At 43.5% G+C, this 16,860-nt stretch overlaps 2 protein-coding genes across 2 annotated transcripts in view; both read right to left on the bottom strand.

The window, feature by feature from the left end:
* The window catches only part of LOC109463112 (neurofilament medium polypeptide-like), a 29,155-nt gene extending 23,658 nt beyond the window's left edge, over window positions 1-5,497 (bottom strand). Inside the window, exons 1-2 of the mRNA XM_019759826.1 lie at window positions 4,956-5,497; window positions 3,249-3,403 (exon numbers count right to left, since the gene is read on the bottom strand). Of these exons, the coding sequence (XP_019615385.1) occupies window positions 3,249-3,403; window positions 4,956-5,363 (563 nt within the window). The 5' untranslated portion in view covers window positions 5,364-5,497. The remainder of the gene's footprint in view (window positions 1-3,248; window positions 3,404-4,955) is intronic.
* Window positions 5,498-12,891: 7,394 nt separating this feature from the next.
* LOC109463099 (atrial natriuretic peptide receptor 1-like) overlaps window positions 12,892-16,860 on the bottom strand; it is a 65,026-nt gene continuing 61,057 nt past the window's right edge. Inside the window, exons 19-22 of the mRNA XM_019759812.1 lie at window positions 16,019-16,193; window positions 15,462-15,560; window positions 13,865-13,956; window positions 12,892-13,200 (exon numbers count right to left, since the gene is read on the bottom strand). Of these exons, the coding sequence (XP_019615371.1) occupies window positions 13,120-13,200; window positions 13,865-13,956; window positions 15,462-15,560; window positions 16,019-16,193 (447 nt within the window). The 3' untranslated portion in view covers window positions 12,892-13,119. The remainder of the gene's footprint in view (window positions 13,201-13,864; window positions 13,957-15,461; window positions 15,561-16,018; window positions 16,194-16,860) is intronic.

Here is a 16,860-nt window from a genome sequence, read left to right as displayed (position 1 = left end):
TGAGCTTTGATGATATATGGCATGCAATGAAGTTTCAGGGTGGCAAAATTTGAAATAATCTGTAGGATATTGGCACATACTGCCCCACATTAGCACATTTACATTTAATATTTAGTATTTCATATTTCGGCATAAAGTACGAAAACAGTGCAGAAGCAGGCCTAAAAATGAGTCCTTTATTTTCTGGTTGGTATTCCAAAAATCAGCCCAAGATCCTACCAGTAACCGTTTTCCGTCACATTTTTTTCGGTATTTTTGCTCAATGAATTGAACATTTGAAAAAAAAAAAAAACTTAGTATGTAGATAAGTGACTGGAATGTTGACTTTGAAAAATCTAATTTTCAAGCCCTAAAAACTACATTGAGCACTTTTAAGATAAAATGTGGCAAAAATCAGGGACAGGTGGGTGGTGGGAAGGGGTGTTTCTCTTTCAAAGATCACAGGTTAAGACAGGTGTATCCTCGTCTGGCTATGCTCTGATTGCTTCACATTCTTTCTGAAAGTCATAATAACATGTATTGTGTGGGGCGCTTTTGTCATCTACAAACGCTAATTCTCTGAACAAACAACTTAAAACTCAGTAGACTGTTGCTAGACAGTGTTTAGAGTTCGTGCCCACACGTTGTAAATTGGTAGAGTACGCTTCGGGAATGTTTAATTATTTCCCGGGCAGCTAGAAACTTCAGCAATTAAGAAAAACAGGCAACCTGTATATTAAACTTAAAGCTCCTGTCACATATCCAGAACCTTCCCCGAACACCAACCGACTAACGTTGGCTGAAATTTGGAGGCAATATGCGACCGGATAAAGAGTATGCATTCCTTTCGATACGAATCGAATTTAGGTTAAATTTGAGTCAAATTTGAAGGACAACCACACCCCAGCTAGCCTACTCCAAAATACCAGCTAACCATGGCCGAACCCTCCGTCCACACCCGAATGTTTGAAACATTTTGAAAGATTCTGGTGGCACAACCCGACAGTAGCCGACTTCTCCGAATACCAGCCAACCACAACCGACCTTGCCCCGACCTAACCATGGTTGGGGGGAGTTCGGCTAGTGTTAGGGAGGAGACATTCGTGAATGTGTGACAGGGACTAAGGATTCGTTGCTAGATTCGGGTTTTACATGCAGTTATTGTCTATCCTGTAGGTTAATTAAAGTGTGTATTTGCACACTACAAAGGCTCCCTAAGAATCCCGGGAATGCCAAAAACCGGTTTTTGTGGAATGCTATCTCGAGTGGGCGTGTCGGCTTATGTGTGAAAAAGTTACACAGTGTACTCTGATGTGCAGAGACTGACTTTGTTCAAATAATCCTTCGTTGTGGGGTAGTGTGGCGTAGTGGCAGAGTGTTCGACTCGGAACCAAGAGGTCTCGGGTTCGAGTCCTGACATGCCACCGATCTTGTGCCCTTGGGAAAGGCACTTTACACAACTTTCCTCACTTCGCTCAGGTGAAAATGTATTGTCCCTGTGTTGGTGGCGGCATTAATATAACTTGAAAAAACTTGAGTGTGCCGTCACCACGTCTTGTGATTAGATGTTGGAATATAAAAAAAACATCCTTCGTTCTGTCTTGACTGTACTATTATAACTTCTGTAGTAGAGGTACATATGGGCTCTTGAGAGATGTTTTATAAGGATTGAACAAGTGAAAGCTAAGACAATTATGAATTCTGTGGTTTCAACTCTACATAAAGATTTCATGTAAAGATTGTTCACGTATTTACACTTCACAGAGGAATAACATCAGAAGTGGGGTCGTGTGGCGTAGCAGCAGAGTGCTCGACTCGGAACCAAGAGGTCCCGGGTTGGAGTCCTGACATGCCACCGATCTTGTGCCCTTGGGAAAGGCACTTTACACGACTTTCCTCACTCAGGTGTAAGTGAGTATTGTATTGTCCCCTGTGTTGGCGGCGGCATTAATATAAGTTGTGTCGTCACCACGTCTTGTGATTACATGTTGGATTATAAAAAAAAAACATTAGAACGACACTTTACGAAGAAAGAAGAAAAGCCACACCTGCTATGGCACAGAACTTAATTAACCAGGCAATTAAACAAAACAGTAATCAGTACTTAAAGCAGCAAGGATCCCAGGAGGATTGAATTATGCTTAGGTAACCACATACCTTATTACATTATGCATGCTCTAGCAGTGCGTTTGAGATCAGATCTCTATATTATCGGTACCTCAATAAAGTACATGTATATATATTTGTCATGGCATATACCTTGCTATGGATCTTCTTCAAATAACTCTTTGTTTGTCTGCATTTGACTTTGCCAACTGGATGCTAAAGGAGACAACAGCTGTTTGACACTCTATACGTGATGACACGCCCATTTTCAAGTTTTCCCGACATTTTAGACCCCTCCTCTTCCGATGTGCTTTTCTGCATTCTTCGTACCACTATGTCCTAAAACTGACTTTTGTTCAAACTGCGCCATTCCAGAAAGTTTATTTTTAATTACAGGAAGCTAAACTTGCTGATGAAATCTGGTAGCTATGCCCGTACAGTGTTGTCTATTCATTCTATTGTCTCCCTTGCCACGCCCATCCTGTGTCTCTATCCCTGTAGTAAGCTAAGTGTTGTACAATTGTCTTTCCTATCTTCGCGATGCACACTGCGACCTCTCCATCTCGTACAAAAACGCATCGCCACCTAACTATACATCTATACACATAGGTAGATTTATGTTCGTATCGTCAGTGAAGGTTAGACATCTAGGTAATACGGTACGCCAAAAACAGTTACTCAAGGAACTGGATATGGCAAGATGGAAACGGACAGGCGTTTCAGATAGCATCCTCTACATTTCGTCAGTGAAACTATATGTCTACATATATATGTCTTGTGTGGCGTATTTGCTGTCTCGTACCTAAACACATATGCATCCATACCCCTAAGCACATCTGCAGACCTTTGTGTCTATCTGTGTTGTGAGTATTACTGTGTCAGGATAACTCGACCCTGAGACAACTCGGCCCCTGAGACAACTCGGCCCCTGGCCATTCAGGACAACTCGGCACCAAGACCAGGACAAGTCGTAACTTATCAAAAAAATCATCAGTATTTTGGGCTCCAAGAATTGTAATAGTAGCCTCCTGACAATAATCTTAACTTTATTCTATACTAAGTCATGTTATTCTTTCTAGCGACGATGACGGCGTGAACCGCTCACAGCAAATTATACTAGCGGGACCGTATACATGCCCGCCCGCCGAAAACAGTTGCCGTACCTGTTGTTGAGCTGCCCGATCTCCGTCTCGTACCCCTCGATGCGGACCTCCAGGCGGGTCCTCTCGTGGTTGGCGGCCTCCAGCTCCTGTCGGAGGGCCTGCATCTCCCGTTCCCATAGCTCCGGTAGCCCCGACTTCACCTCAACCCCACTCGACTGATGAGGATACAGGAAAAAAGAACAGCAAGGTTAAACTCCTGTCACACATTCAGAACCTTTCCCGAACACCAGCCTACCGAGGTTGGCTAAAGTTCGGGAGCAGTCCTACTTTAAGTTGAGTAAAAAAAAAAATTGAGTTAAATTTGGCTGTCGACCTACACCCGAACGCCAGCCAGCCACCATGCCACCCAACCATGGCCAAACCTCCCGTCCACACCCGACTGTTTTAAACATCTTGAAAAATTCAGCAGACGCAGCCGAACAGTAGCCAACCTGGCCGAACACCAGCCGACCTTGCTCCCGACCTATTCCTAACCATGGTCGGTGCACAGGAGGCCGTATTCGGATATGTGTGACGGGGAATTTGTCGTCAGGACCTTTCTTGAAATACAGGTTTGTGAGACAAAGGAACCGACCTCACTAAGCGGGCTGTGACAGAACCATCCACCGACAAGGATCTAAGTTAGCCCACGGGCGGAATGGAACCTTCTCCCGGTGGCTAGTTGTAGGATGGTCGGCTATTAAAATAACGCTAACGCGCTAAAAACTCTTCCCGACCGCCGCGGGGCCTGCACAGGAGGCTAGATCTAAGTCAGCTTTTCGGGCAAGAAGACAGCTGAATTTGAACGACACTTGCACAACTGACCAAAAAATGCCCTCAGTTCAAAACTGACGACAAATGTGTTTAATTATCTTGACACGACACTACGTGTTTCTTTCCAGACCCAATTATTTCAACAACACATGGCTACGGAAGTGTTCTTTTTACGTTGACTGATTGTGTTCTGTAGAATTCTTGAAAAGTCACATTGAATGTTTGGAATTCAGATTATGGTGCGTGGGCCCGGGGTTACACGTGTGGTCAGAGGGAGTGTTGTTCTTGAAAGGTTGCCAAATTTTTATTCAGGTGAATAAGAAGACATTTTTTTAAGGTGTTGTGAGGGCGCTTCCTCAAAAATCATTACGGGCATCGACATAGAACTAGTAGAAGCAGTCTACGATACGAAACAATTCCGTCAGTGACATGACATCGCATTTTTGCCTCACAGGTATCAGTATGCTATGGGCTAGGATTGATTCAACTTACTACATTTAAAGAATGAACAGAAAATTGACTTTGAAAGTACGGTTTTGTATTGTATTGTATTGTGTGTGCCTTTAATTCGTGTTTTGAGTAGGAAACTTTTTTCGGCAACGCCCACAAATGTTAAACCACCTGCTCTGTGTAATGCCTGGGGGACTTCCACACAGAGACACGGTCAGATAATTACAGCGCATCTGGCTTTAAAAATCCTATATTTTACCTCTCCTGCGTTACACAGTGTCCCTAGCTTACTTCAACACATAATAGCTGTACTTAAGCAAACTTGACAAGATAATAACGGTTTATTTTTGCGGATGGATTGACTAGAAGAAGGTTCCATGTCAACATGTGTTACGCTAATGAGAGTCAGGGTAACTCTCACTGGTTCGCGTTACATGTAGGTGTGTGTTTCTTTGTACTTTCTTAGGGAAAGTTTGTTTATAGTAAAACAAGTGTGCGGGTTACCTGTTCCAGCATGGCTTTGAGTTGCATGTTTTGGTCCTCGAGTTGGCGAACCTTCCCCATGAAGCCGACCAGGCGGTTGTTGAGACTGCTGAGCTGTTGCTTCTCGTCCACTCGGAGGCTTTTGGACTCCGCTAGAGAACCCAGGGAGTTCTGGAGGTCTTCCACGTTGATGCTGCTGGCGAAGAAGCTGCTGGTGCGAACGCCGGCGCCTCCTCCGTTGGCTGACCCGGCCCCGGCCGCGGCCCCGACGCCACCGGCACTCTTCATGGTGGTGACCTGAGACGAGGACGACCTGCCCCCGCCCACCGGCACCAGCGCGCCGGAGCCGCTGCCGATACCCCAGCTCCGCCGGGACGACCCCGAGCTCACACCGCGCCGGGTGCTCGACTGTGTGTAGTAGGTCGGCATTATCGGTTGGGAAAAAAAACTACAGCACCAGTTAGGAAAGGCTGGAGGAACGAAGAGAGCCGCGGCTTACCGGCACGGACGAGAACAGCAAAGTGTGCAGAGCTGACAGCTCCCTAACACCAAGTGACGCGGTGGCGACAACACCTTTCACCCTACCTCCATCCTTTAATTCCTACAAACCAATAGAACTCTTCGTCACATTGGCTGATTGTGTCTTCGTCTTTCCATTGGGCACTCTGATTGGCTTACAGAGTTGGCGCGACTTGACAAGACAACGGAGGTAATATATGCCTGTCACTAACCCGTAATATCCACTTAGCCTCGCCCCATTCCTATAGGACGTGCGGAATTCCATGTTGTCTGTCAGGGGACCATTCTGTGATTGGAGAGGAACTTGCTCTACCGGTCTGACCACTTACGATGGAGGAGGCACTTGAAAGCAGATACAGAGTCAGCGTTTTCAATCCTTCAGTAGTCGACAATAGGCCCCCAAACGTTAAGAAAACTACCTGTGGGATTTGGGGGGTTCCGCCGGCCCTCAGGCCATGGCACACGTGTTGTACCCTCGCAAGATGGAAGCTACTGATAACACTCTGTCAATACCGGCAGACAACATGACAGTCTACGGTAGCGTTACTAACAGCTAAGGGAAACTGAGAAACAATCATGCTGCTCTAGGTCAAGTTCCAAACAATAAACTGCAATTTCTATCAAATAAATGAACGGATTGCACGATATGATAGATATTTTGGGTGAGAGGAGCGAACTTAAAATCTGTGTCACCAGCGATTGCACAGAATGCTGAACACAGCAGCTAGAGAGACGTTTGGTTCATCTAAAGCCCTTGTCACACATTCAGAAGCTGTAAAATCAAACTTGATATAAATTTGAGTCAAATTTGAATGCCAACCACGTCCCAACCAACTCCCGAACACCAGCCAACCATGACCGAACCTCCGGTCCACACCCGAATGTTTTAAACATGTTAAACATTCAACAGTAGCCGACATGGCCGAACGGCAGCCAACCTTTCTCTCTACCTACTATGATGGTTGAGTAACGTTCGGCTAGTATTCGGGAGGCCCAAATCGTGACTGTGTGACAGGACCTTATATAGTAGAGGGGATTCATTCCTCAAGCTAACCGACATCTCGCACACGCAGTCGTCCCTCAGTAAGACATCTGGAGCCGCATAGGTCCTGTTTAGAAGTGTAACAGGAGCTTGTTATTATTATATATATATAATAACCTTCATCAACGTGTATTCTGATTTTGTCCACTCGTAGTCTCTAGGAGACGTGCGAAGAGATATTTGACTCAAACGCATAGAAATTCGACGATTTTACATTCCTTTCCCACATTCCATGCTACGGGTAATAATATGGCTATGTACATGCAAGCGAGATTTGGTAAAGGCTGTACGGCATGATCTGGTCAAATTTAGTTTCCTTGAAAAATTTTAAACAATGTATCATGAATTAATGTTGTACACGGAAGGATATTAGTACATGTACGCATGTAGTTGTACCGGCTGTTCAGATATAGATACGGATCGACATTCAGTTGTCCTCACCTGAACTCGGTGACAATGAAATATTGTCTTCCTGTTGACCTCCAGTATGGTCGGAATTGCGTCTATGCTCTTGTCCTTGCCTGACCTCGGTGACAATGAAATATAGTCTTCCTCCAGTAAACAATGTCGGAAATTGTGTCTATGTCACAGTCACACATAACCGAATATGACCTCCCGAACTCCCCACAACCATGGTTAGGAGTAGGTCGGGAGTAGGTCGGCACCAGCCGACTGTTTCAAAATGTTAGAAACATTCAGGTATGGACGGGTCACGGGAGGTTCGGCCATGGTTGGCTGGTGGTTGGCTGGTGTTCGGGAGTACTAGACCGGGATGTCATCTGGGGGTAGAACTTGACTCAAATTCAAATCAAATTTGACTCGATTCCCACAGAAGGTAGGTGTGGCCTAAATCTTATCAGACTGCTCCCAAACTAAGCCAACCTTGGTCTGGTTGTGTTTAGCGAAAGGTTCTGATCTGAATGTGTGACAGGGGCTTAAAGGCGCTCTGTCATCCCAATATTTATACATGGCATGATTGTTGTGAAGGTATCCAAACTATCTTAGATACATATTATATATATAACCTTTTATCAACACTTAATCATAATAAAAAAGCAGCTAATGTAAATACTTAAATATTTCTTGACAAATTATTTCGTTACGGCACATACGTTCAAATACACATGGCATCAACAGAGAAACGGCCAACTACTTTTTTACAGATGAGAAGGAAAGAATAATTTTCTCCGCCATAAGGCCAAATTTGACTGCGAACCACGCCCCGAACCTAGCACCGACTCCCGAACACCTGCCAACCACAAGCCAACCATGGCCGAACCTCCCTCCACACCCAAATGTTTCAAACGTTTTAAAACTTTTGGCTTGTCCAGCCGAACAGTTGTCGACCATGCGGTACACCAGCCGACCTTGCTCCCGACCTACTACCAACTATCATGGTTGTGGGAAGTTCGGCTAGCGTTCGGGAGGCCATAATTGGCTGTGTGTGACAGGGGCTTAAGTTATAACCCCTTCCTTGTCTATTTGATGGATTGGCCAGAGGAATGTGTCCAATCATATAATTCACAGGACGAGTCTACGTGTATCTCTGTCAACACGTTCACGGAGGCATTCAAGTCTAAGGGGACCCAAAACAAACAATAAGTACAATGGTGACTGATAGTGATATTGCAAGCGCGTCCACATTCACAAGAAATTGCTGGATTTCTTCTTATGTTGACAGGTGTTCAGTTCTTATTTTTCTACCCTCGAGGGTGTGTGACCATTCCCCAGAGAACTTCTTCGTTGTCTGATAACAAAGTGTGTGATCAGCATTCTCAAAAATCCTATTGTCGTGTTACGAAAGGTGGTGTTGTGGTTAGGGTTGTGGACTCAAAATCCGAAGGTTAACGTTCTGGGTTCGAATCCCTGGCACGGTTGTGTTCTTGTTGTGTCCATTACCTCACTTGATTGAGGTGTGGATGAGTACGTAGTTTCGGTTAGGGACGTTCTCTTGGATAGGGCGTAAAGTTGAAAGTCCCGTGCTTGATCGAGCACGTTAAAGATCCACAAGAAATGGCTGGATTTCCCTTTTATGTTGACAGGTGTTCAGTTCTTATTCTCTTTTCCCTCGAGGATGTGTGACGTAAGAAGCCATTCCCCAGAGAACTTCTCCGTTGTCTGATAACGAAGTGTGTGATCAGCATTCTCAAAAATCCTATTGTCGTGTTACAAAAGGCGGTGCTGTGATTAGGATCGGAAGGTTCTGGGTTCGAATCCCTGGCACGGTTGTCTTCTTGTTGTGTCCATTACCTCACTTGATTCAGGTGTGAATGAGTACGTAGCTTCGGTTAGGGACGTTCTCTTGGATAGGAGGTAAAGCTGGAGGTCCCATGTTTGATCGAGCACGTTAAAGATCCACAAAAAATGGCTGGATTTCCCTCTTATATTGACAGGTGTCCAGTTCTTATTCTTTTTTCCCTCGAGAGTTTGTGAAGTAAGAAGCCATTCCCCAGAGAACTTCTTCGTTGTCTGATAACGAAGTTTTGTAATCCGTCTTCTCAAAAATCCTATTGTCGTGTTACGAAAGGTGGTGTTGTGGTTAGGATTGTGGACTCAAAATCCGAAGGTTCTGGGTTCGAATCCCTGGCACGGTTGTGTTCTTGTTGTGTCCATTACCTCACTTGATTGAGGTGTAAATGAGTACGTAGCTTCGGTTAGGGACGTTCTCTTAAATAGGACGTAAAGCTGGAGGTCCCATGCTTGATCGAGCACGTTAAAGATCCACAAAAAATATCTGGATTTCCCTTTTATATTGACAGGTGTCCAGGTCTTATTTTCTTTTCCCTCGAGGATGTGTGACGTAAGAAGCCATTCCCCAGAGAGCTTCTTCGTTGTCTGATAACGAAGTTTTTTAATCCGTCTTCTCAAAAATCCTATTGTCGTGTTACGAAAGGTGGTGTTGTGGTTAGGGTTGTTGACTCAGAATCGGAAGGTTCTGGGTTCGAATCCCTGGCACGGTTGTGCTCTTGTTGCGTCCACTTGATTGAGGTGTAAATGAGTACGTGGCTTCGGTTAGGGACGATCTCTTGGATAGGGTGCAAAGCTGTAGGTCCCATGCTTGATCGAGCACGGTAAAGATCCACAAGAAATGGCTGGATTTCTTTTCTATATTGACAGGTGTTTAGTTCCTATTCAGTTATCCCTCGAGGATGTGTGACGTACGAAGCCATTCCCCAGAGAACTTCTCCGTTGTCTGATATCGAAGTTGTGTTGTCAGTCTTCTCAAAAACCCTATTGTCGTGTTACGCTTTCTGGTTCTGGAGAGAAAGAGCTGAGAAATGTCACCACGCCCCCTCCCTCCATATAGCCTCTGGCGAATAGTTTCACCCTCGGTATTTGCACGTGCAAAGTGGCTGCCACCTGTGCCCCTTGTATGGTAAAAAGTCGAATGGGGGAAAAAAGAGAAATAGCCCGAACTTATAAGTGAGAAAGTATGTTGCCAGGTGGCAAGGCGGTCGGTCTTGTGGTTAGGGTTGTTGACTCAGAATCCGAAGGTTCTGGGTTCAAATCCCTGGCACGCCCCATTCGGTTTTGTTCTTGGGAAATGTAATTTACACCTATTACCCCACTCGATTCAGGTAGAAATGAGTACGTACGTAGCTTCGGTTAGGGACGTCCTCTTGGATAGGACGGATGGAAATGTTCAGAAAAGAAACGTATGTAATACTGTGTTCTTTTGCTGTGGCATATCTTCCCCCTCGCTTAGTTTGTAAGTAACGTTGACTGAAGCCCACTGTCACATATTCACTAAATATGGCCTCCCGAACGCAAGCCGAACTCCCCCAACCATGGTTAGGACTAGATCGGTGCAACGTCGGCTGGTGTTCGGGGAACGGTTCTGAATGTGTGACAGGTGCTTGAAGCAAATGACCTGGCACTTCAAGTCGTAAACAATTATCGTTTATTAGTAGCAATATTGTCATGGATTTCTATATAAGTTTTCCGGAGGAAAATTTTACACCACGTTTCATTTCATACATTTCGACAATCAAATCAGCATATGTATATATCAAATAGACACCCATTAGTAACATTAGCATAAAAATTTATCAACAGATGAACATACAGAAATACATGATTGTCCGTGAATCTACACATACGCCAGACAATACTACGATAGAATAGTACATTGTACTTGTATACCATATAGCAGTACAAAATGTACATGTATTTTTGTGGTCCCCGGTTTACATAGTCATAGATGCTCACTGGCAATGGCAGAATATGTCCGCTTAATATTATGCTTATTTCATTTTGCTGGATATTCGTTTGTTGAACACAACACAATTTTCTTGGCAAGATAGATTTCTTTCCATTCACGAATTTGTCTACCCATAAAATTGTTTCTCAATACAGATGTATAAACTATTAGAAAAATTAACGTAGAGAAGTGTATATATACATGTACTTTGTGGCCACACTTATTGTCAAATTTTCGATCTCCAAATAAACTATAGTGTATCATGTTTGACAATTTGTAAATCTTTCTTCCGTATCTAATTTTCAAAATCTAATCAGTAAGAAACTTTATAAACGCAGTCACCCGTGACGCTAGTTCTCAGTCTACCGTGGTTGCGGTGGGTTTCTCTTCGGGGCTGCAGGACCTCTTCGCCGCCTGACTCAACCAGCATCACCAGTAGGTTTTGCACGACGGGAGTTCAATTAGCCCACCACGATTGCGATGGGGCTAATCAACTCCTATCGTACAAAACTCTATTAGCAAAGCTCCTACATGCGTGACGCTTCCACCGGGCGGTCAGTTGAGCTGGGCAGGGAAAAACAATTTGAGCCCCGCAGACAACCTGTCCCAACCACGTTAGCGTTTTGCGCCAATCATGAATGTTAGAAATTGGCTAGGTCAAATTTGACTCAAATGTCAGAAATGTGAGATAATTTCACAAATATGTTGAATGAAAAGAGGAACTAAATTACAATCACATGGATTTTTTTTCAAGTAAAATATTCCAGTTCATCTTTTGCCGCTAAATGTCACATACTAGCCATACCCCCTTAAGGTACTCAAAAGACACTCAAAGGGTTCAGTATCCGGTCATCGAACTCGGGCCAAAAGGTTGCTTCGACCTACAAAAAGATGATCTGTCATTTTACATAATGATATATCTATTGTAGGGCTACACTGTAGAGGCTTGACACAGACGAAAAGCAGCGGCAGCAAGAAGTGACTAGGCAGCAGAGCTAGCTCCAGTTCAGCTGTGAGCACTGTGGACGACCCTACAGATCCAGAATTGGACTCCTAAGCCAGATATGCGAGTGCACAACAGATGAGACGAAGGATGCACGTTGAAGTCTTCATCGACAACGATGAACAACCATACGAGATTGGTGTGTGTGTGTGTGTGTGTGTGGTGTTGCCTTTGTCATGTGTGCTTTCGATGGTCATGAGTTGCTCCATTGAACAAGTTAGGTGTAAAAAACAGTTCCTCATCCTAATTATCTTGTCCCATTGTCCCAACGATGAAGCAGCCGGTTTTACCACTCGAAGAGAGCTCCCAGGCAGTCTGTTCAATTGTCTATCATCTCAGAGTAGTAATTATCAGGTGGTGTGACTGAATTCTGTTGTGAACTGGATACTAGTATAGTCTTTCACAAATAAGTCCTTCATTCTTTCCAATCTCAGCCATTCGTTCTTTTCTGAATGAATTCCATGCAGTTTCATGAGGAAATTTGTCTGATACTGGCATTTACTAGTCTCCACAAGACTCCTTTTGCAGGATGAATAAATCGTAGAAATCGGCCTAAAAAGGGGGATATAATTGGCCAGATGAGTTTCCCGGCCATAGAGGGTCCAATAGACCCCTTTCCAAATACCGGCGCCATTTTGAAATCCGCTCTCGCGAGAGCACGATTCGGCGCGAGCGCGCGAGATCTGAACGCGGGCGGTAAGAAACTGCACGGAATCTGTGAGAACTGGACAATTATATCCCCTTTTTAGGCCGATTTCTACGATTTATTCAGCCTGCAAAAGGAGTCTGGTGAAGACTAGACAATTACTGCCATTTCTTAGCACTTGTTCGTCATCATTTTATACGTGAAACGTTTGCATAGTCCAAACAAGCTCTATGTATGAGGAATTGGGTACCGCCCATAAATAGCTTGAACCAACCTACGATACAAAACAGGCAACCGTTCTCCGTCAATAACATTGTATTTTACCTCACAAACATCAGTATACCATGGGATAGGCCTGATCACAACTTACTACATTAAAAGAGTGACAAGAAATTTGACTAAATACTCAGTTTTGCCGTACCGAAACTGCATTGAATGCCTTCAATAAATTCCTTCTGATTTTTTATCAGATAAAAATACTTGTGTATACAATTGTTTGGTTATATGATCTTAGCCTGATAATCAATTAGGCAACCGATCCCACTAGCACTTTTAATACAATTGGCACTGGACAATATGAACTTACAATAAACGTAGCAAACGTCGAACCATTTCTTCAGGCAACGATACTAGACTTCATGAACGTCCATCAAAACCGTTCAGCTTAGATCAACAAACTGGGAATCTCAAGTTTCCATCGGAGATATGTGTTTGAGTTGTGCAGACCTTCTTGGATAATGATCTTCGTCATATCAGGTCATCAGGCTGCTTTCATCAACAGTTAATGAGGACCCCTATCGGTTTTGGTGGGTCCTTCTCCCCCAGTAGCCAGTAGGTGCGCATCATGCCTTTGCCCTATAATGTGAGAAACAACAGTCATTGGAGCCACAACAACAGTACGAAATATCTAGTTTTTACATGCACGTAGTGTTTGATAATTATTATCTTTTTATTTATTTATTGCTCAACAGAAAAAGGTACAAGGTAAAGAGAGGGACAACTCTAGCGGCTGCTAATCTTAGCCTCACCACAAAACGAAAGAAAATATAACTAAGGCCACAGCAAGTAAATTTTATGGATGACATCCTCCGCAGACTCCAAATCTAATGCGAGCGGGCGAAAACAAAACAAGGAGGGCCGAAAAAACAAGGTTTCTACATTTTAGAATTTTGACTCAATCATTGTACAAATGGTTTTTATTCGGTGGGATCATCACATATACACAGCCAGCATCACATATCACTTCATCAAAGTAAGAAACAAAACATTAAATCAGAGCCTTTTCTTGTCTCCTCTCTTCATAGTTATCTGCCATCCACGTTCCGGCATGGCAGCAGACATCTTTGCCCATTTTTGGCATGTTGACCACTGTCAGAAGGCAACAAAGTTTCTTTTTTTTTCCAAAATCGGGCGAAAATTAATGCGCGCGCTGATGTCATCCATAAAAATTACTTGATGTGGCCTAACAGAGACGAATACAAGTTATTTAAAGAATAACATTACAGGTGTGTCTGCTTACCTTAATCTGCGTCTCCCCGCGTTCCTCCAGCTGGAAGGTGCCGAAGCTGTCCAGCAGGTTCTTAGACGGAGCAGACACGTGGATCTTCATGGCTGAAATAAAGGCATTGATTGAACCCCTGACCTCATGGACTGACTTATCGTTTGACTGGAATGACACGGACTATGATTATGCCTTATGATTTTGACTATTTGTTTTGGTTGACATGTCCTGTTTCCAATCATTGACTACTTTTACTCTTTGTTCATATTATTTATTATCTCTATGTTTAAGCAACTGATTGTCTACATGTATGTCCTTTGTAACTTATTCTGCATCTGTCTTATGTTGGGCTACCTTGGAAATCAGTTGTCCTAAACTGAAGGTACCACCTAACCGTTTTTAATATCAATAAATTAAAATAATAAAAAATTGATTGTATGACAAAACAAGAAATCTCATAAAAAGGTGTTGAATGCATCGAATACAATTTCTCGGTGGCTAAAAATAGCCTCGATGAGGAAATCTGTCTGATATTGACATTTAGCGTCATTACTTAGCACATCTTCGTCTTCATTTCATACTTGAGGCATATGAAAGAGCATAAAAAACAAGCCATCTCTTTGAATAGCAAAGTTCTTTGATCACAACCATTTATTTTTACGAGCAGACGTTTCGATGACCGTCTGTCATCTTCATCAGGGCAATTTTGAGCAATTCAGAATTGCCCTGATGAAGATGACAGACGGTCATCGAAACGTCTGCTCGTAAAAATGAATGGTTGTGATCAAAGAACTTTGCTATTCATTCGTTTACCAACCTGATGAAAGTATTTACGGAAGCCGTCTCTTTGTTTTAGGGTACCGCCCGTTAATAGTTAGAAGCAGCCTACTATACAAAATAAGCAAACTGTATCCGTCAGTGACATCGCATTTTTGCCTCACAGATATAAGTAATACTGTTCCAATGTTAACGTCATTTTCCCCCGAAACGGGGGTTAGACGTGCTTGCATCAAATGCAAGTCTTTTTTTGAAGCAAGATTTTTACGACTGGATGTCCTTCCTAACGCCAACCCAAACCCTAGTAGGGCCCAGGATCCCTCTAACTGAGGGGGGAAATATGTGTAAAGTGCCTTTCCCAAGGGCACAACGTCTGGGTGCATGTCTGGACATGTCTGGGTCCAACCCTGGGGATTGAACCTGGGTCTCCTTGCTTGACAGTCGGACGCTATATCCACTACACTACACAGGCGCCAATATTATGGAATAGGATTGATTCTAACCCATTAAACCCATTAAATCTATATATACTTGTAGATAGTTTTAAAACGCGATATGCATGATATCGATTCAATGAACAAAGACTCACTCTCACTCACTCAGCTCTGCATGCCTTTCCAGGGTAACCTGCAAGCAGATCTTTTGGTGGGGGTAAGACAGTATCAAATTGGCCAGAAATGGTTACAGACTGGCCAATTTGATACTGTCTTAACCCCACTAAAAGATCTGCTTGGAGATTACTCCAGGGGGCGTAGCGCCTCTGCATGAACAAAGACGTTTCGGCAAAACATACTCTCCTGACATGTCGTTGCTTAGTAAAGGGAACAAAAGTATCTACCTTCTCCGTACGACTCCATCCGTGATGCCGTGTTGACTGTGTCGCCGAACAGGCAGTATCTGGGCATCTTCAACCCGACCACTCCGGCCGCACAAGGGCCTGTATCACAGACATTAACAGAAACATACTGCACTGGTAATACCTAGGAAAGGTAGATATGATATTGTCTACCCTAATGCTGATGTCATATTTCCAAACCGGGGCTCGTCCGGGCATCTTTCGGGAACGAAAAGTATTGTAAAGTACGACATAAAAGAGAAGAAAACAAAAAAGAACGTTTTAGAAACTTATCATGAGTGATATTTGTGTATTCTTGTTATGAATTGTTAATTTTTCGCTTATGCAAACGGCCCGACCGGGCCCTGGCTTGGAAATGTGACCTCTGTATAACAAACTACTGCTCTGTGCATTCTTACTCAAATATATTCATATACATGTATATATAATATATGGAGACCTCTCCTGCTACAAAGTGTAACCCAACACCACAGAGTGTCTGCTACAGCTACAGTTACCATGGTGACAGACGGTTCCAGGTCATTGATACCAGTCCGTACCTGTATGGATCCCGATCCGGAGCTTCATCCTGCAGTTGTTCCTGTGTCGGACCCGGAAGTTCCGGACCTCCCGAAGCAAGGCCAGCGACATCCGGGCTATCTCCCTCACGTGACAGGTTCCGTTCCGGACAGGCAGACCGGAAACAACCATGTAGGCGTCACCGATTGTTTCAACCTGGATTCGGATAATTTCTGCTTTATTTTTCTTTGTACGCATTAAAGGACGTAAAGGTAGATATATTATTGTAAGGGGGTCCAGACCCACGTCACTTTCTGAGCACAACAGGTATCTACCAAATGAATAAAAAATAGTGACCCTAGCATGTCCAGATCAGGAAATAAAAAAACGGAATGTCAGGTGCCGACAGGAGACCCCAAAATCTAATTATCTCGAGGTCCAATGAAGAAAATCCACCCGAGTCTTATCTTATTATAGACTCATATTTTTTAGCCATGTATTAAGTATATTTCCCCACTTCAGATATTTGACTAGTAAAGAGAAATTTGTATTCCTTTTAACTTTTGATAAACCTACTCTAAGTAATCTCACAGCCGCATATATCCATACAATCACTTCTAAGCGAGATGAAGCCGAAAAGAATAGAAATTAGACATTTATTTACACTCTTATATGTTCATATGTATGTAATGTATATATGTTTATGTTCATGTTCTGTACCCATGCGACCTGTACTTAGTTCTGTAGAACACAAATGTACAATAAAGGTCTTCATTCATTCTTATCGTGTCATCGTCTTGACATGCAGACACGAACGCCACCAAAAATATTACCTTCTTCGCTACTGAACTAGGTTTAAAAGAAAGAAATAAAAGGCACAAGG

The sequence above is a fragment of the Branchiostoma belcheri genome, unplaced genomic scaffold, assembly GCF_001625305.1.
Source record: "Branchiostoma belcheri isolate BF01 breed outbred unplaced genomic scaffold, Haploidv18h27 scaffold122, whole genome shotgun sequence".
Classification (NCBI taxonomy): domain Eukaryota; kingdom Metazoa; phylum Chordata; class Leptocardii; order Amphioxiformes; family Branchiostomatidae; genus Branchiostoma; species Branchiostoma belcheri.
Note: the sequence above shows the minus strand (reverse complement) of the source record. Positions and strands in the feature narration are given on the sequence as shown.